This window comes from Dermacentor variabilis, chromosome 11 (genome assembly GCF_050947875.1).
Source record: "Dermacentor variabilis isolate Ectoservices chromosome 11, ASM5094787v1, whole genome shotgun sequence".
NCBI classification, from domain to species: Eukaryota; Metazoa; Arthropoda; class Arachnida; order Ixodida; family Ixodidae; genus Dermacentor; species Dermacentor variabilis.
The window spans coordinates 28,762,310-28,790,000 of record NC_134578.1 but is presented as its reverse complement, the minus strand read 5'-3'; the positions used below and the strand labels follow the sequence as shown (position 1 = coordinate 28,790,000).

Below are 27,691 nucleotides of genomic sequence, written 5' to 3'. Positions count from 1 at the left end.
CGCCTCGCAGATTTCCATAGCCTTGTGAACCTTCTTGAGTTCTCGAACGGCCTCTGAGGAATCAGCGAATATATCCAAGTGTCTGAGCGCAGGCATATTTGAGGTATCATCTTGCACAGAATACTGGATTACTTGAAGTTCTATTACCAGAGCGCTGGCTTCCGCAGATATGTAAAGTCGGTGACCGTTGATTAAGTCACCTGCCCCGACTCATCCCCTCATCTCACTCTGCGACGGTGGATTATGCCACCTGTGTGTCTCTTCCTTCTCCCGTTATCTTACAAGAGGGTAGAGGAAGTCGGGATTAGGAGCCAGGCCGGGGTGGCCCTTACATCCTCTGTTACATATACATGGAACTGGGTGCACTTTTCACTGGTTTCAAAGTGTCCATAATATATTCCTTTCGAGTGACGGTAGCAGATGCCTGTCATTTAGTATGGGATTATACACGGTTTCAAGCGGAAGCTGACCTCCGCCACAGTACCACGCCCAACTATGATCGCTGGGTAAATAACAATTAACAGAAAACATTGCTTGAATTCATAAGCAACACAGGTCTTACAGCGAAGATATAATGCAGACCAAACAATTTGCCTTCAGGCCAGCTTTCACTGCAAGAAGAAATTTGTTTACTATACTAATTTATCATACCTCATAGGTTCCAAAACGGGACATTACATGAGGGGTGGGCACATATTGAGAAATGGTGGGTCAGGTCACACGGAAGGGCATTACATTCTCGGGCTGTGTGTAGAAAAAAAGAATATTGATCTGCAGTGGAATGGGTTCGTGGTAGGTACACAGCATTAGGATGCGTGTGGCAGCAAGAAGGATTGCTAGAATGATGATTTGGTTTCCTGTGGGCTGTGAATGAAAGAATCTAAAAGAATGAAAAAAAGACAAGCACTTTTGCAGCGGAAGGAGAGCGAGGGAAGACACAACCGGTATTTTAAGGCATGTGTAATTCCAGAACAAGAAGAATAATACGCTCAAGAAGAAGAAAATCACGAAGAATAAAGTTAAAGGTACAGTGATCTGATTGAGCAGCTTTCTCAAATTCCAGATTCCCCCCAATAACTGTGAAAAGGCTGTAGAATGCGCACAATCTTATTCAAAAATATCGTGATCACTCTGAGCATGAGTGTATTAATTTCCGCTTGCAGCTTGCCGCGACAGTAAAATAGCTGAGCAAAGAGTGACATTTTCTCACACAGATTGCTAAACCAACAGCGTAAAAAGAAGAATGTCAATCAGTCAATTATTCGAAAATGATCTGCATTTTCGCGTATAGAACTGAAGAGAGTGAAAATGCTTGGACAGATAGCCTATGCGAAATGAATTACAGCAAAATGAACGTTCACTGCGCGAATTACAGCAAATGATCATATTTGTTCAATGAGTAAAAAATCTCTTCAAGGAAGAAATAATAAATGCGAAATATTAGTGATACTTGGTTACGCAAGTTAAGTGTTTTGATCACGCTAGAAAAAAGTTTGGCGTCCAGACACGGACACAAGAGGGAGACAGACAACGAAAACGTCGAGTATCAACCGAACGGTCGCACAGTGACGCAAAAGAATGTAGACGGAAGACTTATCTGCGCATGCTCCGGAAAAGGCATCGCCACATTTCAAGCATTTCAATGCGAGGTACATGCAATAGGCACAGAGCAATGATGTACACACAAGGACGTACACCAACGCAGCCACAGCTGCATACGAAACAGAAACTTTAGCTGTCACTCGCAGAGGTTACGAACAGATGTACTGCCTATCGTATCCAAAACGTTTATAAAAAAGAAAAAAAAGCGTAGGTGTAGAAAGCGAGTGAGTGGGGACCCTAGTCCAGGGCTCCACTGGCTTGAGCGGTCCGCCGTGCCTGGTCGAGGAGCGCTTGTGGCATCTCCCGATCCTCGCTGACGAGCCAAGTCTCCCACTGCTCCCTTCCGGAAAGTTTGCCGGCTATTTTCGGTGTATTTATTTTGGATGGCATGTTCTGGCAATCCCACGTAATGTGGGCGAGAGTTGGCCAGCCGCCGCACGACAGACAGCGAACGCTGTACAGCGTGTGGTTAATGGCATGTTTCAAATAAAGGTTTCGATATGTGTGCGCCTGTATTCGGCGCCAGTCATAAGAGTCCAGCTTGGATAGGTCAGGGTGTGGTGGACTGTACTTTCTTCTCTCGCGCCGTTAGTGCTCAAGGATGTGTCGTGGTAAGAAGGGGTTTTCGTCAGAGTGGTCGGCCGCTCGGTTGACAAACGCACGAGCTGCACCATCCGCTTTCTCAATGCCCTCGAGTCATGCGTGACCCGGGTGCCAGATGAGCATGTTGTTTTGCGTTAGGTTGGATCCTAATACATGAGGTACTGTGTGGTGGCCTCCCGGTAAGGAAGAGTCTACATGCGACTTGGGAATCTGTAAGAGTTATCGACGATTGTTCCAGAACGTCCTTAGTTTTAATGGCTAGCGCGATGGCTGAAGCTTCTGCTGTATTCGCAGATGCAACTCGAGCCGTGGCTCAAGTCACAAGCCTTGGATCTGCGGCCGCTCCTACTACTGCGAGAGCGTACTTGTAAGTACCGCGTCGAGTGACATCTTTGTAGACCGTATCCAGATTTCCGCCGAATTGCTACATTAAGTTGCGAGCTTGAGCACTTAATCTACGACCCTGGTGGCATTTTGGACTCATGTTCTTGGAGATTGGGGCTCCTATGATCCTTTCACGAAAGACTTTAGGCAGAGATTCCAGTCCTTCTCCCGCATACTGTGTACGAGTAGGGTCACATACGCGGCAAAGTAATTTCCTGCCAGAGGAGGTTCAGCTGAGCCTCTCCCGTTGAGATATGAGCACCGCTGCCCGTAGCTCTTCGTAGTTATTATGAATCCCGAGGGTCAGCAGGCGTTCAGTAGAGGTTCTCTGTGGTAGGCCGAGAGCTGCTTTGTATGACATTCTGATCAACGCATCTAGGGCCTTTAGTTCTGTTTTCGGGGGGTCCCACAAAGGGAGGTTAGCACAGAAGCCTGAACGAGCCGGATTGTGTCTGTTTCCTTGAAACCTTTTCGGCGATAGGCTATTCTACGAATCATGCGGGAGATCTCTTTCACCGCAGTCCTAAGAGTTTTAATGGTGTGGTTTACTGGTTTGTTGCTTTGCAGCCACAGTCCTAGGGTTCGCATTTTCTGGACCTCCCTTATCTGGCTGTCTCCGAGAAAGATGTTGACCGGTTCATGAGTTTCACGGCCTCGACCTCGGATCCTGATAAATTCTAATTTATCGGAAGCGCAGCTTGTTCCGCTGCTGCAGGCGAAGGTCCTGCTCTTTTTGCGCCGCTGGTGGCCCACACGGTAATATAGTCTGCATATAACGCGTACCCTAGCCCAGGTATGACGTCGAGTTTTTTTGGCTAAGCCTCTCATGCCGATATTGAAAAGAAGGGGGGAGAGTATCGCCCCTTGTGTTGCACCTCTATTGGGCATGGGAAAAGGGTGTCAGCGTATAGTGCCGGTGCCTATTGTCGCGATGCGCCAGGTCAGGAAAAAGCGGGCGTGATCATAGATTTTTTGTCGACAACCAATGTCATTTAGCTCAAATAACATGAGTTCTTGTCACATAGTGTTGAATGCGCTTTTCAAATCAAGAGCTAAGACGAGAGGTTCTTCACCAAACTTGGTGTTGCAAAGAACTTCTCGACGTAGTAGGAAAACATCCTGACTTGGCAAATGTTGGCGAAAACCGAATATGTTTCTGGGAAAGAGGTTGCGCTCTTCAATGTAAGACGTGAGACATGTGTAGATCACCATCCGAAATAATTTGCCAAGTCAGGAGGTTAGTGATATCAGTCTGAGATTTTGTAGATATGAGGTTTTCTTGTTTTCAGAATAAGCACGATTTTGGCCTCCTTACACTGTCATGGGACCATGTCTCTCTCCCATGTCTGTTCATTAAAATACCCAGTAAGCTGTTCTAGGTGCTCGTCGCTCAGGTTCCGGATCACAGCATTTGTGAGCTGATGTGGTCCTGGAGCAGTATATATCTTCGCAGCTTGCGCTGCCGCAAAGAGTTTTGCCTTATTTATCGGGGCGTCAAGCATTGCGTTTTCTTGCCCTTGTGATGGCAGGGTGTCTGGGGGAGTGATTACCCCTCCTACATACTTCTCTTTGAGCTTGTTGAGGAGGGCCTGATCTGTTCGGGAAAATTCTCCGGCGAGTTTTTGAAGGGTGCGGTTATTGGCAGTTTTCGTTTTTTCCTGGCTCCACTATGCTGCCAAGTATCGCCCATGTCTTGGAGGTGTGTAAGGCTTCGCGAAGTGAGTCACAGGAACTCGCTGCCTCTAACTGTTGTGCGTAAGCTGCTGTCCGCTCGGATATTTCAGCAATTCTGTGGCGCAGTTTGCGATTAAGTCGCTGTTTTTTCCATCGTTTAGTTAGCCCCCTTCTGGCTTCCCACATATGTAGCAGATGGTTGTCAACTACCGGGGTTTCCGCTGTGAGCGCTAGCCGCTTAGATGTTGTTGCTTTATGAGTGTCTCGTATGTTAAGACAAGGCTCTTTCTTAAGACAATGACGGGCGCGAACGAATTCCAACACTGGAAGCAGCCTGTTGTGCAATAGAGATTTGATATTTCATAAGAGCTTCGAAAATATTTTTGCGACAGCAGTATAGGTCGGTGCAATTAGCAGAGCAGCATTCATTTGGGCTAGATGGTGCATACTTAAATTAGGAAGGAACAGCGCCAACTAAGACGACCACGAGAGAGAGAGCAGGACAAGCGCCAACTTCATGAAGTTGGCGCTTGTCCTGTGTCGTTCTCCCTCGGGGTCGTCTTAGTTGGTGCTGTTCCTTCCTAATGCAATAGCAGATATGCGAAAACCATACGATCTTCTTCTAAACAAAGCTTTGTTCGTATAGGTGTTTATCTTTACTGTAATTCCGCGCCTTGTATGTTAAGAGGAAGCTTTAGCTCGGCTGAACCATGTTGCCACCTATTCAAATACATGTAAGACACAGAAACGCTTTTCTGGGATTACCCCCTGACCGAAATAATTAAATTTGTTGCATTTTAAAGAGAAAACCTCATTTTAGTAACTATTCAAAGGAAAGTTTTGATGTAGTGCCTAGTTTTCTTTTTACAAAAAATTGCCAAAGATAAGTAAGCTCGAAAAGAAATAGCACGGCCAGAACTGCGACATCTATTATTGGTGCATAGTTATGGATTTGTAATTTTCGTCCTTTTGGTTTTTTCAAGCTTGCCGATTTTCGGCAATTTTCTTAAAAGGATGCAGGCAATGAATCAAAGCTCCGCTTCCAACAGTAACAAAAATTTAACTTGATCTCAAACGAAACAAATTTAAATAAAGTCGTTCAAGGGGTTCTCTCAATAAAACGACGATGACGTCTGCGTTTTACGTGTATTTGAACACGCGGCATCAGAGGTGTGCCCGAGCTAAAGCTTCCTTTTATGGGGTAGTGCTGTTTCGTTCGCACTGTTGTATTGAGAGTTTCTTTGTCATGGCGTATTGTTTGGACCATTGAGTAGACGATTGCAATTTATGCACATATACATGGATGAATGAGTGCTATATAAGTACAATAAGTTATACGTGTACGTCGTATCTGCATAGCGCTTTTCATGCATATGTTACATATACCAGTGTATCAGCCTGTGCAGCACCACGTGTGGAATACCGTATCTCCATGCAACCGGTACCGTATTCATGCTCCAATATCTCCTTTTTATCGTGTCAATAACAAAAGAAAGACTTCCGTTTAGTTTTATCTTCTTTAAAGCAGTCCACGCTGCTTTAGGATTGTTTTGCTGATAACGGACCCTGTTAGAGGTTACAAGTGGAATGTCTACGATCTTATAGCGTTGGGTTGCCTTTTCCTATATGTACAAATTGAAAACATGGCACGCCTACAATTGAAATTTTTTTTTCAGCACAGCAGCCCAATGAGCTAATCATTAGGCCATGATTGCACTCATACTTGACTGTGTGGCAACGTACCTGCAAGGCTATCACTGGCTTGAAAATCGACATTGTCATCATCATTACAACAACGGAACGCCCGTGGGTTGACTGCATTCTGCGAAGTTAATTTAGAAGCAGATTTTTCTGTTAAGGCTGCTTTAATTTCACTGCGAATTGGGCCAACCTTTATGTGGGCAGCCTCGGAAATCACAGTTGAAGTAGAAATGAAGTAAAGCCGCTGCCTATATGCTGTAAGCATGTGACCTATTATTATACACTTGAAAGGAACGTAAGAATGAAAACGTCCATTATCGACCGAATCTTGAAGAGGCATATATAGGGTAATTACTGCACAGTCTGACAACGCTGTTTCTTCTATGTTATAAATTTCGGGCGCTTTCCTCAATGGCCCAGGATACTGGTCTGTGCTGATAGCTTTCACGTGACGTCATGGACCCAGCTTATCAATGTGCCGGTGCTCCAGCATGGTGGTGACAATGTCAGTGCAAGCCGTCTATACAATAGCTTTCTCACGTGGCGCCTCAGAGGCAGCTTATCACCATGCCTGTGCACCAGAATGGCGGCTACGACGATGCCAGTGCACGGCACCTGTCCAACTATTAAGCCATCACTATTAGCCACAACTATTAAGCCAACTATCCTAAGCCATCTATCCAGCTATACCCTCCAGGCGCGCGATATGGACGATTTCTTTCGTGTTTGTTTTCGAAGCCAATCAGAGAGAGCGTGTCCCCTGCGAACCAACCAGAAATGGCATGATGGCGAATGTGGTAATATGGCAGAATTTCAACACCTTACAAAACATCTCCGGGCCCTACTAACTCGTGTGGTTTCCGCGAGATTGCCGGCGCCTCACTTACATCCAAGGAGTCGACCTTGAGTGATTTCCTCTTCGGGCTGCAGTACGCTGTGCGCAGCAATTCGAGATATGGAAGACAACCGGCTTGAGCTGTTGGTTTGTGATTTTCTCTATCTGTGCGTGTTTCTTTTGTCACTATAGATGCCGGAAAAAAAAAAAAACGATCTAGATTACGACCAATATGCAAACATCCCAGCGATCTCACTTTTGCTTTGCTTCGAAAATTAAGCATTAGTTCATGAGTTGCTCAACGCATTTTCAGCACGCGTGTCGATTTGCTGACGCAGGCTGCAGATAACGAGAGAATTTCCGTCACAGCCGTACTCGCTCTCCATCTCTAAACAAAACGCTGCAGCTCGCGGCGTGAAGAGAAAGCGACCGACCGCTGGCCGCTGCGGCCACCCTTATCCGCGCATAAAAGAAGAAAAGAAAGGAAGCGAAAAGTTCTAAATGGCGGTGGCCGAAGAAGCCGCCGACGCATCGGCCAAAACACTTCCCGTTCAATTCCTCTCGCTGTGCCGCTGCCTAGAAACGACGCTAGCGCCGCACGTATCCACCGATTGCGTCCTCTTTCCTTTTACCTCCCCTCTCTCTCAACGCCGGGGCCGCGGTGTTACGTCATATTGGCGTCACCGGAAAACGTCACGCGGCGCGGCGCATCGAGAAAGGTATCCCAGCGCTCCCTGCGGCGCCAGCCGGTGGCTAAGGCCGCTAAGGGAGGGCGGCGCGGGGAGGACCCAGAGCCTGGACGGCGGCCGCTTGTTTTTCCTCTCCGCCGCGCTATGTGATCGTGTGCGCCGCGCTGCGTCGCGCCGGCAGTTTCGCCTCTCTTCAGCTGTTTGGGCGCTGCTCGCTGCTGAATCGTTGCTACGCCGTTTGGTCGGCCGGCGCAAAAGCGCGCGTGTTATCGGGTGCGTGTGTTGTTTGTGAGTGTCGTGCCGTGATCGACGCGTGTCTGCCAACCGAGATCGTCGCAGAAGGAGAAAACGGGTGCGTTTTTGTGCATGTGCGCGACGTCGGCGTCGTCGTAAGAACGAAACGCCGTGCTGGTGAAAAAAGAAAAAAAAAGAAAGTGAGACAGTGATTGACAGAACGCCGTCGGCGAGACGACGCTCGAATCTGCACCCTCAACAAACCCTCACGTCGCAGCTCTTCCACTTGATCCGGAATCGGAGACGCAAGTGAAAGCGACACACGCTACGGGACGCCCCGCTTCCCGTCTGTCATCCTGTGTTTCGACGCGACGGGCTAGTTTAGACGACGACAAGGAGGAGGCGTCGTTGGTAGGAGGGAAAGGTTTCCGATCGGCACTCTTCCACATGCCGGCAGTTTCGGAACCGGTGTTCCTCGCTCTCCTCGCGGCGTCCGAGCCGCCCGGTGCTGGTGCGTGATAGAAAAAGACCAGGCTTCGTGCTCCGAGGTCCCAGCTTGACCGCCGGTCGGCATGGCGACAGGGTCTTCGGTGGTCGCTGCCGATCACTCATCCGGCAGCGGCTACGTTTCCGTCTGGCTCCGGCCCCCCGAGCAACAGGCTGCTACCGGCCCCGCAGCGCGGGCTGCCCGAGCAGCCGGCGGCAAGTGGGCCCTGACCGCGACCCTGGGAACCGTCGCACTCGCCTCGCTCCTTCCAGAAGTGGCGCGTTGCCTGGTGTCCAGTTGCGTTCCGCTGTGGGCAATCCTGTGCGCGCACTACTGGTTCTGCCTCGCCACCCGCGGGACCTTCAAGGCATCGGACGGCTTCGTGGTCGCCATGTCCGGTATCGTGGGCGACCTGTCGGCCGGAGGTGTGGCGGGACGTCTTCCGAGTCCCGCCGGACTCGTCGCTTCGACGGCGGTGTGGGCCGCGGTGTGTCTTTCAGCGTGCGCTGTGGCCGCGCCGCGAGCGCTGGGTGTCTTGCCGTCACTGGCCGCGCTGCGGCTCGTGGCCATGGTGTCCCTCGTCGGTGGGTGGCCGTGTTGGGTGCGCGCCACCATCGGTCACCTGTGCGGACTGTGCGGACTCCTGGCAGCTCGCTTCACCGAGGCGCAGCTCCGCGCGGGTCACGTGTCTTCGCTGGTGTCGCCCGACGGAAGGCTGCTGGCCGTGCGACGGCGTCGCACCGGTAGCTCGCCAGGACTGCATGGACTCGGCTCCAAGGGACGCCGCACGTCGCTGCCAGTGCTGGGACAGCGTCAGCAGTACTACGGACCTGGGTACCAGGTGAGAAATGCGTACGGTGATGAAGAGTGCCTCCTCCGGGACCCGGTGTTGCACCCGGGTCGTTCCGGGTTCTTTGAAGCGACCGACGACAGATGGGAAGGCGTTGAATGCTGTCGTGGGCACCGATAGAAGCTTCCGGTATAGATGGATGCTGAGGAATGGGAGAATTACATTGGAGGGTATTCATACTTTTAACGTTCATGCCGACGCGATCAGCGAGCGCCGGCCGTTTGGCAGCATGCGTACTTTTTTTGGCGGAACGGCGAGCGAATTCTGTGTGCAGTTAAAATTCAAAGCTATCTGAAGGTGATGCGGTGAAGCCCACACGAAAGCATTACATTGTAGCTTGGTAGTTAATAGCTATGCAGAATAAACGACGGCAGAAGTCCGTTTATTCCATTCCTACGTTCCTTTATCCGACACCTTTGTTTTGACGCGGAAGTAATTACATTATCTCCTGTGAGATCGAGTGGTGTGTCGTATCGCTCGGGGCGCGGACTGCGACTGTCAGATTGCTTCGGACTGTGCAGGGATCGCTTGGGGGAATATGCCACCGTGACGCGAGGTGACCTGCAATACCGTTAGGAGTCGCAATGTTTTTCGCCACGACCTAAGCGAACCACAAAGACAAAAGAAAAGAACGACGCGGTGGTCCCGTCGACAAAGATACCGCATACATACATCTAGGCCACGATGGTCCTCGTGGAATTCCTGCTTCGTGCAGCCGCCGGAAGCACCGCGCTCTCCTCGTTCTTTCTCACTGAGCGAATAAGAAAGAGGCGGGGGCCAGTGCGTGCACTGGCTCAAACACGTATCGCTCGCGGCTCTATGTAGCATTTGGCGCACGTGCCTTTTCTGCGCGCACTTCACGCGCTGCCCACGAAAATACGACGCAGCAGGCCTCATATGCCGGATGGCCGGCATTCCGGTCGCCGGGTCGGGCAAGCTGCTGCGCAGCTCCTGGAGCCGTTCATCAACGCTGGTCGCGTTTGTTTCTGGGCGTCCTCGTTGCACTTATTGCCTGGGGTAGATTCGGGCTCGGGTTTCTGCGAAGGGTCCCAGATGGATCGCCGCCTAATGAAATAGACGACACGCCTCCCTCGGAAAAATGGATTTACACGGGCTGTTGACTTCTTATAGTCTTCTCTGCCGTCTTATAGATCGTTTCTTGTGTCTGTAGGGAATCTGTGGATTGTCTATAAACAAAAGTCGTTAAATGGTAAATTTCTTGGTCACTTGTTGGTTAATGTTAGTTCGTTTACGCACAATAGTAAGTTTGCTTTTATATTATTTCCAGGCTGCCGTAGACAGAAGTCCTCAATTTGACTATTTCTTTCAGTCGGTTTAGACAGTCTATTTACAGAAGCCGTTAGGTTATATAGTTCCTTTAGTCAATTTCCTGTCTGTACACGAGCTATTGACAAAATTTGTAAGTTGTCTCCTACTTCTATGCAAAGAGATTTACGCTTCAATATCGCTACAATTATGAACTTCTCGACTGCTAAGCGATGACAATCGCAGTCTCACCTAGTTACACCGCGTAGTACTAAGGGGGCTGAAAAAGAAAGTTCTGGTGGCGCGGTTTATAACACGCTTCCAGAAAGCCGCATTTTAACGCATTAAAAAAAAAATAAGTGCTCCGTGTGCTGACTCGGCAGAGTGAATAAATACTCCGCGAGACTGATTTCGCAAAGTAACAAAAACGCCATTTTACATGTTTTTTTTTTAAATGGACGCATTAACGCTGCGCGGCGCTGGAACTACGTCAAAGAATACGCCCCGTGCGTTTACAGCCTTCAGAGAGACCGCAGGTATCTTATATTTTCACGATTAACTTGTATTTCTCCTTCACCGTCCCGTACAAATGTTGCGTGAGCAGCCGAGGGCATCCAGCGTACTGCATATTCGTACTTTTTCGGCGACCCGCATGATTAGGTTCGGTGATCGATTTTTTACCTCGTCTGACCGTTTTCAGTCGGCTGCTTGGCTTCACTAATAAAGCGCCGGTCGCGATCAGGCAAACGGTCCTTCGGGGGAGTTGTCCACGAAGCCTTGCACGCAACTTCGAGCGCGAGGGTCGTTGAATGGAGATGCAAATGATCGCAATTCTCGCGCGTATCAGTGTTGTTGCGAAAGAAGGAAGTTCGCCGCAGAACGTACGTATAAAGACGGTGTGATAACTGGCGCGTGAAGTGAGGAAACTGCAAGGGCAAGGTGCTTGGCATTGCTATGGTCACGCGAGCTGGTATTACGTTCCACCAGTTGGCTACTTCCTCTACGTTGTATTTCACGCCCTGAACGGTAGCTGAGGACGCGTGCGAGGCAATACGCACGCCTGGCGTTGTTATGTGCAGCGTGTGGTTGCGATTTTGATAATAATAATAATAATAATAATAATAATAATAATAATAATAATAATAATAATATGGTACCAGAGAACGCCGATTAAGGATGTGGTATTCGATAGGTTGACGAAGTTGCATGTCCGCGTAAACAGCAGTTGTACAGCTTTGTGTACAAAGCAAATTGTAGTCTCCAAGTAGCTCTGTGAAAAACCTCAAATGAAGTTCGGGACGAAATCAACATCCGGTAAACACATACTGAAAAGAATGTTCGTCGCCAATTCGATATATTGTTTTTAATGCGATCGGTATTCTTAACATACTTTACGCATTTTCCGGGGGTGCCTGTTTGCCTATCTGCCTATGTCTCTTATCGTTTTGCCCCCAGCTTGGGTAATAGGGTAATCCATGGTCTAATGGGTGGAGCAACGGTATGCTGTGCTGAGAGAAGCGTATTCGAAAGCAACCCTCGGATCAACTAGTTTTACTGGGTACCTGACACGCTTCAGTGAACCTTCTTTTACGAGCACTTGGGTCACTGCTTATGCACCAGTAAGTGTGTGCCGATGATCGATGAACCTCTTTAACACCAACATGTGTCGATGAGTACGTGCCGCTCTCCAATAGAATTGCCTTTTACAGCGAAGCTGTTTATATTCTAGACTTTCGTGCGCTTTCGCTCTGCGTCAACAAAAACTATCATCATCAGCAATGGCTCATACCCCCTAAGCAAGTAAAAAAGTCAATGGCTCGTCCCTCTCGTAATACAGAGGATATATATATATATATATATATATATATATATATATATATATATATATATATATATATATATATATATATATATATATATATAAACTAACTTAAGAAGCGTGAAATGACCGCATAGTTCATTGAAGTAGGCTTGCCCATTAAAATATCTACGAAAACAATACACTAATGCGGTAACCTTCATTCCTTGTTAGGGGGGGGTAGCAACTTTTGTTGTGTTAGTACCATGGTCGATCTGTTTGTCATTCGATGAATACGCGTGAACCACTTTCGCGCGCACTTGAGGCCTTGACAGAGCAGAGCTGACTTGGCAATAAGCGATATTATGGAGGAGGAGGAGGAGGAGTAAAAAAAACGTTTATTTTCGAAGCAGTATAGTGACGCGATCTTATTTTCAGGGACACGGGCTCAGGCGAAGCAATTGCGTGCAACAGGTTACAGTTGCACATATATAGTAATTGACATTAAGTAGAACTCGAGAGAGAGCGCGCAAAAGGAAGGAGAGGAAAGGTAGAGAGGTCATCCAGATGAACGCCGTGTTTGATACCGTACACTGGGGTAAGGGAAAAGTGAGAATCGAACTAGGAAGAGGAGTGTAGCGAGTGCAGCCTTGTGTGCACAGGACGAGTATAAACGTCCGGTGCACTTCCAGAACTGCACTAGGGCGCGAATAGCCGTTTGCACCAGTGACGGTTGCGCACTGTAAAATAATCTGCACCCTTAAAAGTGAATGATTGTGTAAATATGTTTAGCTAGCACCCTTACACCTTCTTTGGGTGTAAGGGTGAGAGCTATAAGCCTATTTACACCATTGTTCACATTTAACGGTGTTAATTTACTATACAGCGTGGACACAGTCCGAGTATTTTTGACTCGCAATATGGCCTGGAATCTAACCGGTTTGAACTTGTCTGAAGAAGAGGCTTTGCACGTTGTACAATGTTAAGCTTGAATACTACCTGATACTGTTGTAACACTGAATGGGTGTGTGTTACCTTAAGCGAAAAGTATGAAAACGAAAAAAGAAAAGGATATTGCAACAGCGAAGGGCTGGTGCCAATATCACTTTTCTCTTCAGTGTCCAGAGAAAGCTGATACCATCTGTATTAGTAAATTGCCCTCCTGCAATATCAAAACACGCCACTCTTACATTATTAGAAGAGGCTTGCCAAGCCAAAAAAAGCCTCAAAAAGCGAATGATGGTGGCGACGTTAACTTGGAATTTTTCCGCGCCGGTCCCTGTCGTCGTGACGTCATGAACTGACGTCATCCGCTATGGCCTAGTGATAAGTTTGTCAGCAAAAATGAATAACCTTATTTTCTCGAAGAGAAACATTTAACTTCGCACATTTCGCGAAATTTCACTGAGCCAACGAGCCCCAAATAGAAAGAAGAAAAAAATCGAAATTCGTGAGGCCACGATGACGTAGTGACGCTGGGGCATCGGCGCGAAACTAAAAAAAAGTGAACTGAGACGTTTGTTTTTTGTTTGATAATCAAGCTATTATCGCGAAATTAACGGTATCAGATTTGTCTTCCGAGAAATTTTTTGTCCATCAAAGGTGGATTGGTGCTACTGCTTAGCGTCGCTGTAAGTTTCCCGCTCATTCCCGATGTCATGAATATTGGCAGATTTTTCTCGCGGATTTAATTACTTTATTGAGTGACAGGACAGCAGTGTACTCCATTCTAAAAGAACCGTACACTCAAACTGGTAATTACAAAACAAAAGTAATAATAATAATAAGAATAATAATAAGAAGAGGAAGAATAAGAAGTAGCAGAAGAGAAAGAACATGAAGAAGAAGAACAAGAACAACGACATCATCATCATCAGCCTGGTTACGCCCACTGCAGGGCAAAGGCCTCTCCCATACTTCTCCAACTACCTCGGTGATGTACTAATTGTGGACATGTTCTCCCTGCAAACTTCTTAATCTCATCCGCCTACCTAACTTTCTGCCGCCCTCTGCTACGCTTCCCTTCCCTTGGAATCCATTCTCTAACTCTTAATGACCATCGGTTATCCTCCTTCCTCATTACGTGTCCTGCCCATGCCCCCATTTCTTTTTCTTGATTTCAACTAAGATGTCATCAACTCGCGTTTGTTCCCTCACCCAATCTGCTCTTTTCTTATCCCTTAACGTTACACCTATCATTCTTCTTTCCATAGCTCGTTGCGTCGTCCTCAATTTAAGATAACCCTTTTGGTAAGCCTCCAGGTTTCTGCCCCGTACGTGAGTACTGGTAAGACACAGCTGTTATAAACTTTTCTTTTGAGGGATAATGGCAACCTGCTGTTCATGATCTGAGAATGCCTGCCAAACGCACCTCAGCCCATTCTTATTCTTCTGATTATTTCAGTCTCATGATCCGGATCCGCAGTCACTACCTGTCCTAAGTAGATGTATTCCCTTACCACTTCCAGTGCCTCACTACCTATCGTAAACTGTTGTTATCTTCCGAGACTGTTAAACATTACTTTAGTTTTCTGCAGATTAATTTTTAGACCCACCCTTCGGCTTTGCCTCTCCAGGTCAGTGAGCATGCATTGCAGTTAGTCCCCTGAGTTACTAAGCAAGGCAATATCATCAGCGAATCGCAAGTTACTAAGGTATTCTCCATTAACTCTTATCCCCAATTCTCCCCAATCCAGGTCTCTGAATACCTCGTGTAAACACGCTGTGAATAGCATTGGAGAGATCGTATCTCCCTGCCTGACGCCTTTCTTTATTGGGATTTTGTTGCTTTCGTTATGGAGGCCTACGGTGGCTGTGGAGCTGCTATAGATATATTTCAGCAATTTTACATACGGCTCGTCTACACGCTGATTCCGCAATGCCGCTATGACTGCTGAGGTTTCGACTGAATCAAACGCTTTCTCGTAATCAATGAAAGCTATATATAAAGGTGGGTTATATTCCGCACATTTTCTATCACCTGATTGATAGTGCGAATATGGTCTATTGTTGAATAGCCTTTACGGAATCCTGCCTGGTTCTTTGGATGACGGAAGTCTAAGGTGTTCCTGATTCTATTTGCAATTACCTCAGTAAACACTTTGTAGGCAACGGACAGTAAGCTGATCGGTCTACAATTTTTGAAGTCTTTGGAGTCCCCTTCCTTATGGATTAGGATTATGTTAGCGTTTTTCCAAGATTCCGGTACGCTCGAAGTCATGAGGCATTGCGTATACAGGGTGGCCAGTTTCTCTAGAACAATCTGCCCACCATCCTTCAACAAATCTGCTGTTACCTGATCCTCCCTCGCTGCCTTTCCCCTTTGCATAGCTCCCAAGGCTTTCTTTACTTTTTCCGGCGTTAACTGTGGGATTTCGAATGCCTCTAGACTACTATCTCTTCCATTATCATCGTGGGTGCCACAGGTACTGTATAAATCTCTATAGAACTACTCAACCACTTGAACTATCTCATCCATATTAGTAATGATATTGCCGGTTTTGTCTGCTAACGCATACATCTGATTCTGGCCAAGTCCTAGTTTCTTCTTCACTACTTTTAGGCTTCCTCCGTTCCTGAGAGCATGTTCAATTCTATCCATATTATTCTTCCTTATGTCAGCTGTCTTACGCTTGTTGGTTAACTTCGAAAGTTCTGCCAGTTCTATTCTTGCTGTAGGGTCAGAGTCTTTCATACATTGACGTTTCTTGATCAGATCTTTCTTCTCCGGCGATAGCTTACTGGTATCCTGTCTAACGGAGTTACCACCGACGTCTATTGCACACTCCTTAATGATGCCCACAAGATTGTCGTTCATTGCTTCAACACTAAGGTCCTCTTCCTGAGTTAAAGCCGAATACCTGTTCTGTAGCTTGATCTGGAATTCCTCTATTTTCCCTCTTACCGCTAACTCATTGATCAGCTTCTTATGTACCAGTTTCTTCCGTTGCCTCCTCAGGTCTAGGCTAATTCTTGTTCTTTCCATCCTATGGTCACTGCAGCGCACCTTGCTGAGCACGTCCACATCCCCACAACACAACGACAGCAACAACCGTCCACAACAACGACAGCACGCTATTATTGGCCAATCCCCCATTGTGGGTGTGACCCATAACATGAGGCCATCATCATCAGCAGCAGCAGCATCATTATCATCACGACAACAAAAACTGTGAAATCTATGGCGTCACACTTACGTACAGGCGCGGTGGTTCGGGCGCACAATTCCAGACGGTAAAGTGTCGCCTGCGTGTTTGTCACACGACATGTATCTGAAGCGGTGAAGCGCGTTACGTTGACAAATACTTTACGATGTTACGTGACTTGTAATGTATAATTACGTCTCGACGCTGCTCATTATACGTGCCGCTACACCTGGGAGGCGTTTGATGGAGTACCGCGGGTGCAGTCATTATGGACGGCCGCCGTGCGCATATTAAAGTGTTGTTTTCCCATTTGCAATGGTCTGGAAGCAGTGACAAGGCAGACAATGGAGAGTCACCGAGGCGGAGCATTAGAATCCATCAAGTTGTAGATGACAACAATAGGTTGTAAAGCAAGAAGCTGGAAGCCAGAATAACAATTTAATAAATTAGAGAAATCCATATGCTCTACCCATATCGGGGTACCCACACCATGGAACGTTTACCGGTTGCGCGTGTAGACAGTAGCGCCGGATTCCCCCTGGTTTATTCAATGTGAAGCTTTACTACACTGGGCAATGTGCTCTGCGTGCTATTATTAGGCGATATAGACGACAGACAGTTCTAGGAAGCAAAGGTCTTGGGACTATGGCCGCAGATCTCAACTACGCAGAGGGCGCTGTTGCGCTTCTTGAAGGTAACTGGGCTGTACCTGCGCTTTTGACTACATACCTGAGTGGACACTCATCAGCGGGTGCGCGCACATTGACTCTCCTTGTCTTTCCTTCTCCGCATGTAGGATAGCCAACCCGGCGTGACCATGGTTACCCTCCTTTCGCTTTTCCTTGCTCTCTCTTTCTCTCCCCTCTACGTCATTATGAGTAAAGATCTGCCTGCGCCTGGACAACGTAGCCATCTGTCGCGTGGAGCTGATTCGCTCTCGCGCGCCAAGTGGCGTTTCGCAATATTAACGGGCTTAACTCTACCGGAGAGCGCCCGGTGGGCGGCGGCGAGGGGTCGATATCTTTGCGCGCGTTGTTGTCAGCACGGCGCTCGCTTGGCCTGTTATCGCCATGACGTAAAGCTGCTCAAATATGTGTTGACGATAAGAGCAATAAGAATGCACTCGGCTGGCTACTGTTGTTTTCTGCGTCGCCCACGCGACCGGTCCACCTGCCGCTGCAGCTCACTCGCGGAGTTCCCTTCTGATATTACCAGACAGAACCCTTGCCGTCCGATCGCTGGGTTACCGCGAGAATGACGGTTGGTTAGCGCAGGGGTCTTGTCTCATCTTTGCCGCTTGCGTCTTCCTGCATCTTTAGGGGCGTTATTCGCTACGGTTTACCGGTCTTTATCGGCCTAAATTTCGACGCAATCTCCCCCTTTTTTTGCTAGACGCAGAATCCGCGCGCGCGCAATCACTGGAAATCGTCGCGCCCATAACGCAATATTTTCTCGAACGCGATCACTTTGTCAACTCACGAAGCCTATGGAGGCCAGAACGACCAAGTTTAGGTACATGGTACTTACCATCGTTCCTATGGCGGAATGAACAGGCCTGCAGGTTCCGAAGGCCACCGGCGCCAGCGTTAGTCTCGAGCGTAATTTCTGTAAGGACTGTTATGTGGGCTGAGTAGCCATGGTGCTGTGCTGCTGAGAACGAGGTCGCTGGTTAGGTTAGGTTAATGTCAGGTCTGGTGAGGTGCAGGCGACATGCTTTTGCGAGTGCTTACTCCCGTAGAGACAAAAAGCACGGGCATTGGACTGCGGTTACATTGAACACTCCGCTTAATACAATGTGTATGTAAGTTTGATTTCAGACCGCAGAGTGTATCTATCCACACGAACATATTGCGCCAGGCACTATACCGTTCTTGACGGCACAGTCCACGTCCCGCTTTTCGTTGTCAGGGGTGAAGAAGTACCTTTATTTTTCCTTCGTTTCAGTCAATATATAAAGCTATGGGTGTGTTTCGACTCGGGGATTCGACTCATTTTATGAAATGGCACGACATAAATTGCTGCCGGCATAGAGCAACATTCATCGATCTTTAGCAGTTAGGAACACTGACCATAGAAATGCACAAACGATCACTCTGCCTCCTCGAATGTCTTGAAGTCCGCGGCGCCTTTTGGACAATTTATCGTAATTCGGGACTGAATGGCTTAGATTCCGGGCCGCGGCAGTCGCATTTACACAGGGGTGAAACGCAAAAGCGCATGTCCACTTTAGCGTGGGATGCTTAAAGCAGCAGCTCAATGTAAACAATTAGACCGGTTTCCTCGTGTTGATTGGCTTAAAAACAAGAACAACAACAATAACAACAAAACGCTTCTTTTCCCTTAAACGCAGAAGTCAAGATGTAGCATTCTGCCGGGATTCGGGATGTCGGTGATATATCCACGATTTCCGTGTCATATTTGAGGAATTCGAATCAAACATCTGGGGTACTTTCATTGTTTTGAGTAAAAAAAAAGAAAGAAAAAGAGAAAATAGGTTTAAATTAACGTATTGCCAATTTGCACGAGTGGCGAGGGCGACAATGTTATTCAACCACTACCTCGCAGTTTCGTATGCGTATCAGAGCGCGCCTGCGATACCATGTACGGGATACATATTTTACGTTATCTCTTCCCAGTCGATTTTTTGAAAAGTATAAAAGCCAGTGTGCAGTATAGGCCACTTGCGCCGGTTAGAGGGCGCTACGATCGATGCTGTCATTTAAGCTCAAATGGCAGTTCCTAATTTAGGCCTGAGGACAATCACATACCAGAGCAAATATTCGCAATAAGATGAGGCTTGTGTCTGCTGCAGCGAAAAATGCCACGACAACTCAGCACATCCTAATGGTATGTAAATGTATTCATCCAGCGAGACCTGTGGGTAACGTCCACCTTCCAGAAGCAATGGAATTTAGAGCATATAGAAGAATTAACCGGTCAGCAGTCGACCCAGACAAGCACGAGACGTTTAGAGTCTTGGTGGAAAAGAAAAAGCAGGGTTGAAATTGATAGCGCGACGTTCGTTACAAGCATCGGTAACTATACAAGGTAGATATAGAGATTTAGGCAAGAGAAAAATGATGAAGGTGTCATAGACAAAAGCTAGAGGGATACATATCTACGGATTACCTGATTAGCTCGTGCACTGGCCAAATGACTATTTTTCACCGGCGAACTTCGAAATAAATGACAATGAAACTTGGTAATCATCATCATGATTATCATTGGCACTCCAGCCTTGCCGGCGGCGGCGGTCAAGCTTGCAAAGAAAATATGAGATGATAATAAAGAACGGCAAGGAGCCGCGCTTCATTGTTCGTTAGAGCGTTACGTATCGTGTCTTGCCGAGCTGAAGCTCTGCAATGTTTGCGCTTCCAATTTCGGTCGCAAGTCATGCGGAGCATGCGCACTCTGATATATTTCGGACCTCGATCACTCTTGGATTGGGATAAGCGATCGAAAAATGTTCATATCGCGGGTGTTTATGTCGCGTCGCTCTCATCTCGCTTCCACTCACCTCTTGGCTGTGTGTTCTGGCCCCGCTGTTAACTGTGGAACACTTCATCGCAAGATGCGCAGTCACCTGACGTCACGCACGCCATTTTGTTTCCCTGCTCACAGCTTCTATTGTGCCGTTGGATGTCATCATCATCATCATCAGCCTGGTTACGCCCACTGCAGGGCAAAGGCCTCTCCCATACTTCTCCAACAACCTCGGTCATGTACTAATTGTGGCCATGTCGTCCCTGCAAACTTCTTAATCTCATCCGCCCACCTAACTTTCTACCGCCCCCTGCTACGCTTCCCTTCCCTTGGAATCCAGTCCGTAACCCTTAATGACCATCGGTTATCTTCCCTCCTCAATACATGTCCTGCCCATGTCCCCCCCCCCCCCCCCCCATTTCTTTTTCTTGATTTCAACTAAGATGTCATTAACTCGCGTTTGTTCCCTCACCCAGTCTGCTCTTTTTTTATGCCTTAACGTTACACCCGTCATTCTTCTTTCCATAGCTCGTTGCGTCGTCAATTTAAGTATAACCCTTTTCGTAAGCATCCAGGTTTCTGCCCCGTAGGTGAGTACTGGTAAGACACAGCTATTATACACTTTTCTCTTGAGGGATAACGGCAACCTGCTGTTCATGATCTGAGAATGCCTGCCAAACGCACCCCAGCCCATTCTTATTTTTCTGATTATTTCCGTCTCATGATCCGGATCCGCCGTCACCACCTGCCCTAAGTAGATGTATTCCCTTACCACTTCCAGTGCCTCGCTACCTATAGTAAATTGCCGTTGGATGTAAGCGGAACCTAATGAAGCGCTGCTTTTCACCGTACAGCCAGTACTACAACATGGTGGCTTCGATGACGTCAGTGAATATCCCCTCGTGGGCAACCAGCGCTCAAACACCTTCGTGCCAACAGCAGCGTGTCCGCCGCTCGCACCCTGGCGAGCGGCGGACGCAGTTTGCAGTAATCCGTGCTACGATTTTGCACCAGCAAAATTTCAGCACTTCTTTTGAAGCACACGTGCCCAGCTTCTGACCTGTCTGGGCACTGGCGTGCCAGAACGTCACAGCGCATGCGCTTCTCGCAGCCCTCATGGCTATGGACAGAACTTGGCTTGGCTCGTCGACCTATGCAAACGTTAGTAAAGGCGCACGTCTGTTCGCGTTGACTATGCCGTGCAATGTTTGCGGCCTCCCTATACCGGATGTTTCGGCACATTTTAGTTACACACTCAAGCCGCCGTGGCGCCTCCTGGCTAGCGCTGGTTCTCCGTAGAACCAGTCTCGGGATGGTGCACTACAATGTCTGCCGAGTGGAATTAGGGTTAAATACACGCCGCAATGGAACCGTTGTACCAATTTTTCTGGGGGCATGCCACTTACTAGGGTATGCCACCTTACGACGCCATTGGGCCAGCCGGTGTTCCATCACGCTACAGCTACAGCTACAGCTCTTTGCGTTTTCATAGTGAACAGATTCAGCCGGGTGGATGGCCGTTATAACACTCATGTGCGCTCAGCACAGGGCTATGCGACACACAGATGCACAGACAGCGTGTCTGTGCGTACGTATGCCGCGTGGCTGTCGCTGTCTACTTGACAGACAGCAGCAGCTGAAAGCAAGGGCAGACCTAGCTTGCTGCTTTTGAAATGCGCGAGGCTGGGGAGTCTTGCTTGCTTTGTTTCAATTTCGGTCGAGCAGACTGGCAACACGCAGTGTACTTTCTGTACACCTATCGTTACAAATCAGTAGGGACCGTTGTCTTATATGTATTTAATGTTTTTTTTTCGTCGTATTCTCTGTAGCCTTCTTTTTTTGTGCGCTAGCTCTGTGTCTTGTCGCTCGGAACTCGTGCTGTGCCTGCATTGTACAGAGCTGCTAAAACGCTGCTACATTTCTTACGACCGGCTAGCCGTATTGCGACCGATTTTGAGTTCCTGAATGAAGAGTGCGTTTATGGGCGCACGATTTTTGTGCTAACCTTTTTTTTTCTTTCTTACCTTCCTCGCATCCTTCAATCTGTCTCTGCTTTCCCAGTGTGGCGTAGACAAATGGGGTCAGCTTGGTTAACCAACCTGCAGTTTTCTTTGTTGCGATCCGCTATTCCCCTCTCATTTGCTCCTTTGGGAGGAATCCCGTGGGTGTGTCTTTCTGCTGCCGAGCACAAGTTCACAGGTGCCACTCCTGGCTACGACAACCGCTTGGCGATCAGAGGGGTACGTGAGAAGGCTCGGGCTTTGAGATTTAAGTGCTAGTCCCCTCTATATGGTGTACTTTGCAGCTCGCTGTGTAGCTTTTGATCGAATGAAGTGGATCGATCAGTGGAATACAGTGTCACGGAAACTGTGAGGCGCTAAAGTGAGCGCCTCACAGTTATATATATATATATATATATATATATATATATATATATATATATATATATATATATATATATATATATATATATATATATATAGTTGTTGCTGCGATAACGGGCAGCGATGCCCTGTTTTGTGTACTGGAATGTTACTCGATGGTTGTGTTCTGCAAACAACGGACAGACTCTACTTCAGTCGACATCGCATCATCATCATCAGCCTGGTTACGCCCACTGCAGGGCAAAGGCCTCTCCCATACTTCTCCAACAACCCCGGTCATGTACTAATTGTGGCCATGCCATGCCTGCAAACTTCTTAATCTCATCCGCCCACCTAACATTCTGCCGCCCCCTGCTACGCTTCCCTTCCCTTGGGATTGTTTGGGATCGCACCGCTGGTACGATCTGTTGGGAACTCGGCGCTGACGCCCGTGGTTGTACCTGGGTCGCAAGCCCCAAGGGTAGCGTTGGCCTGGCGGCCTGGGGTACAACTGGAAGCATCCGAAGGTCCCGGCAAAGCATGAGTCGACTGGTAACAACAAAACAACTTGTTTATTTTAACATCGCAAAGAGTTGGCGGTCAGTTTGACCGAAGTAGAGAGACGGGAGAGCACTTTACTCAACAGAAGAAATCGGAGCCCTCCTTTTGGCGTCCGGGGGCAGCTGTTTTTATACTCTCGCAGTTGAGGGCAAGAAGGAACCCCTCAAAAGACGAGCACGTGAATGTACAATGGGCTAATGGTGACGCACACTGTCGTAGCGATGCCGTAGCACCATGTCGAGCACGATCTCGTAGCACCCTGTTGTAGCGCTGCCGTAGCACCATGTCGAGCACGATCTCGTAGCACCCTATTGTAGCGCTGCCGGTCGGGCACAAAGACTGTAATGAGAGGATGATCCCTGCTTTGGCATCGCCTGTTTCGGGCACAATGACTGGAATGAGAGGATGATCCCTGCTTTGGCATCGCCTGTTTCGGGCACAATGACTGGAATGAGAGGATGATCCCTGCTTTGGCATCGCCTGTTTCGGGCACAATGACTGGAATGAGAGGGTGATCCTTTGCGGTCGCATCGCCGCAGTCGCGCCTGGAAACACCTGCCGATGAGTGTTGCGGCGACGACGATCGGGCCAAAATGTCTGCCGCCCCGCCGCAGTCGCGCCGGCAAAACCACGTGTCGCAGGCGAAACGCAACAGACCGCCCCGCCGGGGGAAGGAGATCCCGATGGACAGGGGACTGCATCCGCTGTCCGGAGGGATGTCGCTCGATGATGCTCATAACCGAAGTCGGGCGTCCCTCGACGTTTCTTGAGCGCAGCGCACAGAGAAGGCCTCGTTCTCTTGTTCAGGTTCGCACGGGACACTGCAAAGTGACTTCGGGAGAGTTCACATTTTTGTTCTCGTTCCCGGCAAGCGTTAGAACTACGCTGAAACTCAACCGCTCAGTCAGCAAGCACGGCACAACCCTCACTAAGCCCTGCCAGGCTCTTTCCCCTTTTTATACCACTGCCTAGTTCCTTACAGTAGTCTAGCATCACTCAGAACGCGTCCACAAATTGAAAAATTGCACTAGAAAGCATATCATCACTTTGAAACACTAAACAAAAGCAATATGTTAAAACAAATCCTGCCTCAGGAAGAAAAACATCAGTAACAAACAATTTTGAGGCTGATTCCTACGTTAGGGGCTTCGACTTAAGCCATCGGCGTTACCGTTGAGACTCCCCTTTTTGTAACGCACCTCAAAGGAATATTGTTGTAAAGCGAGGCTCCAGCGCAGGAGGCGGCCATTTTTGGGAGAGATGGTCTGCAGCCATTGGAGAGGGCAGTGATCCGTCTCAATGATAAACCTCGAGCCGGCTAGATAGCATGACAATTTCTGAATGGCCCACACGAGACACGCACACTCTTTCTCGGTGGCGCTATACGCCTGCTCACGACTGGACAGCTTACGACTAGCATACAGGACGGGGTGTTCTACTTCTCCATTTTCCCGTTGGCACAGTACAACGCCCATGCCTCGCTCACTAGCATCGCACTGAACAATGAACCCTTTTGTATAGTCTGGCGATCGTAGCACAGGCTGGTTTGTTAGGGCACTCTTTAGGGCGCTAAAAGCTCTTTCCTTTGTCTCGTCCCAGACGACTGTTTGAGGCTCTGTCTTTCTTAGAGCATCCGTCAGGGGAGCCGCGATATCAGAGTACCTAGGGATGTACCTCTGATAGTAGCCGGCGACACCCAAGAACGACCGAATATCGGTCTTTGTGCGCGGTTGCGGAAAGTCTCGCACAGCGGCCACTTTTATTTCAGAGGGGCGGCGACGACCCTGACCAATCACGTGACCGAGGTAGACAACCTCGGCCTGTGCTAACTGGCACTTAGGAGCCTTGACTGTCAAGCCCGCTTCGCGCAGGCGGGTTAGCACTGCCCGCAAGTGTGCCATATGCTCAGACCAGGATGCGGAGAATATCGCTACGTCGTCTAGATACGGTAAAGCGAATTCTTGCTGTCCCCGCAACACTTTATCCATGAGGCTTGAAAAACAGTATGGCGCGTTCTTCAAACCAAAACTCAACACTTTAGGACGGAATGTTCCCATTGGTGAAATGAACGCCGCATACCTACTAGCCTCTTCTGTAAGTGGAACCTGCCAATAACCCCTGACAAGATCTAGGGTGGAAATAAACTGAGCGCTACTAACTTTCTCAAGGCGCTCCTCGATGTTAGGGATCGGATAAATTTGATCCTTAGTGATGGAATTTAGCCTGCGGTAGTCGACGCAAGGACGAGGTTCCTTGCCCGGTACCTCAACTAAAATCAAAGGGGAGGTATAATCACTCTCACCTGCCTCAATAACACCGAGCTGTAGCATTTTCTTTACCTCAGCCTCCATAATATCGCTCTGGCGGGGTGACACCCGATACGCCTTGGATCGTACTGGCTCTGTGGAGGTAAGTTCTATATCATGAGTAAGTACAGAAGTCCTACCAGGCCTCTCAGAGAACAGACCTTGAAACTCTTGTAATAGCTGGTGTAGTTCGGTTTTCTGCTCGGGCGACAGCGGTGCTTTACTGATAAGGTCACTAATGACTTGACCGGTGTCTTCCCTGTTCGTCACTGAGCCTAGTCCCGGAAGCTCGACCGGAAGCTCTTCAGGAACGTTTACCATCATGCACACCACTGCTTCCCTTTGTCTATAAGGTTTGAGCAGATTACAGTGGTAAACTTGCTGTGCTTTCCGCTTTCCTGGCAGACTTACCACGTAGTTAACGTCCGACAGTTTCTGAACAATTCGTGCTGGGCCCTCCCACTGCACGTCTAGTTTGTTGTTTAGCGATGTGCGCAATATCATGACCTCATCGCCAACCTCAAAACGACGGGCCCTGGCTGTCCGATCATAATAAACCTTGGCCCTCTGCTGGGCCTTTGTCATTGCTTCACCTGACAACTCCTGTGCCCTTCTTAAGCGTTCGAGGAGCTTAAGCACGTACTCCACCACGACTGGGTCGTCGCCCCTACCTTCCCACGATTCTCGAAGCATGCGAAGCGGAGATCGAAGCGAGCGACCGTACACCAGTTCAGCTGGCGAAAACCCCGTAGCCGCATGCGGCGCGGTCCTTAATGCAAACATCACCCCAGGCAGACACAGCTCCCAGTCAGTTCGATGTTCAAAACACAATGCTCTCAACACGCGCTTCTTGACGGAGTGGAGCTTCTCAACGGAATTCGACTGTGGGTGGTACACTGAGCTGTGTAACAGCTTTACCCCACACCTTTCGAGAAAAGTTGTCGTCAAAGCGCTAGTAAACACTGTGCCCTGATCTGATTGGATTTCCGCAGGGAAACCAACTCGCGCAAATATGGACAGTAGTGCATTAACTATCTCAACTGAGCTGAGTTCTTTAAGCGGCACTGCTTCAGGGAACTTTGTCGCTGGGCAGATCACAGTCAAAATGTGTCTGTACCCCGTGGCTGTTACCGGCAGAGGTCCCACAGTATCAATAACGAGCCGTCTAAAAGGCTCCGTAATGATAGGTACCAATTTCAACGGCGCCCTCGATTTGTCCCCTGGTTTGCCCACCCGCTGACAAGTGTCACATGTCCTCACGAAATGGTCTGCGTCCCGAAAACACCCTGGCCAATAGTACTCTTGCAAGAGACGGTCCTTAGTTTTCTTAACTCCTAGGTGTCCGGACCACGAACCCCCGTGTGACAAGCGCAACAGATCCTGACGATAGCATTGAGGCACGATCAGCTGATCGAACTCCACTCCTCGGCGGTCTAGATACTTCCGGTACAGGACTCCCCCTCTTTCCACAAAACGCGCAGTTTTCCTGGCGATACCTTCTTTGACATTGCAGCGCACGTTTTCCAGGCTGCCATCCTTTTTTTGCTCGGCTATCAAAGCCGTCCGGCTGACTTTTAGCAACCTATCAAGTCCGTCTGACGTAGGCGCGATGAGCAAATCAGTAGATAGCTCTTCTAACTTTCCCGCGTCGGGCGTTTCCTCTCCAGTATCTGGCGCCTTTAACGTTACAGACTCAAGTTTATTCAGTTCGGGCGTGCTCTGAATATCAGCTTGCTGCGCCTCTGACCCTCTTTCGTTGTTTGATAACGTCGGCCCCGCAACCACCGCCTTTGCAGCGAGCTCCCGAACCTTCGATCTGGTTAATGCCTGAACACTAGCTTCACCAAACAAAAGCCCCTTCTCGCGCAGGAGGTGATCGGACCTGTTTGAAAATAGGTACGGGTACTGGGGTGGCAGCATAGATGACACTGCCGCCTCCGTCTCAAGCGCTCCGAAAGGTCCTTCAATAAGCACTTTTGCTACCGGCAGACACACGCTATGAGCTTCCACGGCTTGCTTGATCCACGCGCACTCGCCCGTGAACATATGGGGTTCTACGTAAGATGGGTGAACTACATCCATCGTAGCTGCGGAATCGCGAAGCACTCGGCACTCTTTCCCGTTCACGAGGAGGTCTCGCATGTAAGGCTCGAGAAGCTTCATGTTCTCGTCAGTGCTGCCTATTGAAAAAAACACAACTTTTGGTGTTGTTTCCGGACACTGCGCCGAAAAGTGACCCGGCTTCTGGCACGTATAACAAACGCGCGCTTGCCTCATCTCGAACCGCTTTCTGCGTTCGGCTTCGGCTGCCGCCGTCTCCTTAGGTTCGGTCGCACTGCTTCCACTCGCATCCGCACTACGCGTGTTCCCCTTTGCTCTCATGGGTGTGAACTTCGGCCTCTCAAACTTCGAGCCAAATTCACCCTTTTGACCGTCCTTAGCTCCGCGAGCTCGACGCGTCACAAACTCCTCGGCTAGCTCAGCGGCTCTAGCCACTGTACAAACGTCTGGCCTATCCAAGACCCAGTACCGCACGTTCTCCGGTAACCGACTATAAAACTGTTCTAGCCCGAAACACTGCAGAACTTTATCGTGGTCACCAAACGCTTTCTCTTCTTTGAGCCACTCCTGCATGTTCGACATAAGCCTATACGCAAACTCTGTATATGACTCACTTCTGCCTTTCTCATTTTCCCGAAACTTCCGACGG

General features: G+C 48.7%; 1 protein-coding gene across 1 annotated transcript in view; it reads left to right on the top strand.

Moving 5' to 3' along the window:
• Positions 1–7,479: 7,479 nt before the first annotated feature.
• The window catches only part of LOC142563772 (cGMP-inhibited 3',5'-cyclic phosphodiesterase 3A-like), a 375,893-nt gene continuing 355,681 nt past the window's right edge, over positions 7,480–27,691 (top strand). The window contains exon 1 of the mRNA XM_075674385.1: positions 7,480–9,050. Within this exon, the coding sequence (XP_075530500.1) occupies positions 8,295–9,050 (756 nt within the window). The 5' untranslated portion in view covers positions 7,480–8,294. The remainder of the gene's footprint in view (positions 9,051–27,691) is intronic.